Source organism: Papilio xuthus, unplaced genomic scaffold, assembly GCF_000836235.2.
Source record: "Papilio xuthus unplaced genomic scaffold, Pxut_1.1 DF829676.1, whole genome shotgun sequence".
In the NCBI taxonomy this organism is placed as follows: domain Eukaryota; kingdom Metazoa; phylum Arthropoda; class Insecta; order Lepidoptera; family Papilionidae; genus Papilio; species Papilio xuthus.
In genome coordinates this window covers 1-1,619 of record NW_013528973.1, presented here as the reverse complement: position 1 = coordinate 1,619, position 1,619 = coordinate 1, and the positions used below count along the sequence as shown (strand labels likewise).

General features: G+C 34.9%; 1 protein-coding gene across 1 annotated transcript; it reads left to right on the top strand.

The window, feature by feature from the left end:
• Nucleotides 1–54: 54 nt before the first annotated feature.
• On the top strand, nucleotides 55–1,613 carry LOC106113969 (PAB-dependent poly(A)-specific ribonuclease subunit PAN3-like; the record flags this gene model as incomplete). Its single annotated transcript, XM_013307031.1, has 3 exons — nucleotides 55–294; nucleotides 752–906; nucleotides 1,533–1,613. Coding segments are annotated over 3 exons (476 nt in total), but the record flags the coding sequence as incomplete, so codon positions are not given.
• Between the last annotated feature and the right edge of the window lie 6 nt (nucleotides 1,614–1,619).

Sequence of the window (1,619 nt, the reverse complement as noted above, 5' to 3'; positions counted from 1 at the left end):
GGGGGGGGAACTTTACATAGGGGGTTTTGTTGGCATAAAACAATATTTTTTCAGAGTTACCAGAGCATGTGGAGATGTATACGGAGTTGATACCGTTAGAGTGCATCGGACCCCACTCTCTGACTTCATCTTATCGCGTTGCGCACCGTCAGACCGGTGAATATTTTGCTATGCGTCGTCTGCACTCGTATGCCTCGATTCCCAACGCTCGCATTGATCTCTGGAAGCAGTTGGATCATCCCAATGTGGTTAGACTCCTGGAGTGCTTCCCCACCGCAGCTTTTGGTGATAACTGTAAGTATAAATTTAATGTCCGTTTCCACTGTTTAAACAATATATATGGGGCCTAATTTTACTCTTTTCATTCCCATCCTTTTCGCATAAAGATAGGATGGGATGGATGGACTTAACGAAGGATGCATAGGAATGGGAATGATTTTGTTTCTGTGCATCTCCGTCGCTTCGCTAGTTCGGCGAATTTAAGCGGCCATTTTATTATAAAAAATTAAAAAATTGTTACCGTTATAACATAGTTATTTGATATTTAATTATTTCTATATAGGCAATGTGAAAAAAAGAATGATTAGTTTTAAAAATTGAAATACCAAAAATTTTATTTAATTTTTTGTTCACACAAAAGATAAATAAAATTAATTTCTGCAGTTTTATCATCATCATCATAGCACTTATAAATTTGCATTTCATGTATCAATTATATGATTTTTTTTACATATATATATATCTTTTACAGCTTTGGTGATGGTGTATGATTATCACCCCGGCTGCGAGACGCTGATGAGCAAGTACATTCGCAACAACAACATGGGGAATTCATCTGACGCCAATGGCACTTTACATGATCCATTCTCATCTGATCCGGATGCCCCGCGTCCTTATACTCATCAGGTAACTACAACCAATAATATAATTAATTAAAAAAATATTCTTACCAATTAACGTGTGTTATAATGACGATTAATTAAAAAAAACTATACTTGTCGAATACCTCACTCTTCTAAAAAGGATCAATGGCTTTAGGCAACAATGAAATACAGATACAAAAATTTTATCTCGAAAAGATAACATTCAAATTATTTAGGCAAAAATGTCTAGCAGTAATAATTCTCATAACCTTTCTAATTGAATAAGAATATAAATGCAATAAAATCTAAAAGATTAACCTATTATATCTATCTTTATATATATAATTGTTCTGTGAGTGTGTATGTCACTGAACTTCTCTCAAACGACTGGACCGATTTTGATGAAATTTTTTGTGTGTGTTCAAGGGGATCTGGGAATGGTTTAGATTCACAATTTTCATCAAATATTAACTTCATATTAATTTATTCAAATTAAAGACGTGTAGACAGGACAACGTCTGTCGGGTCCCCTAGTATTATTAATAAAATTGCTGTCTGTATGTAAAGTAAAAAAAAAAACATTTCATAAATATGCACTTTTGTATGTCTGTTCGTTGATGCTGAAGCTATTTGCCATTGTGTTATTAATAGTATTATTTTGTTGTATAGAAAAACGCGATGCTTCGTGCTTTGGCTTGCGGTGCATTACTCCCGGAGGCGGTTCTGTGGAGTTTCCTCGTGCAGCTGACTGCTGCC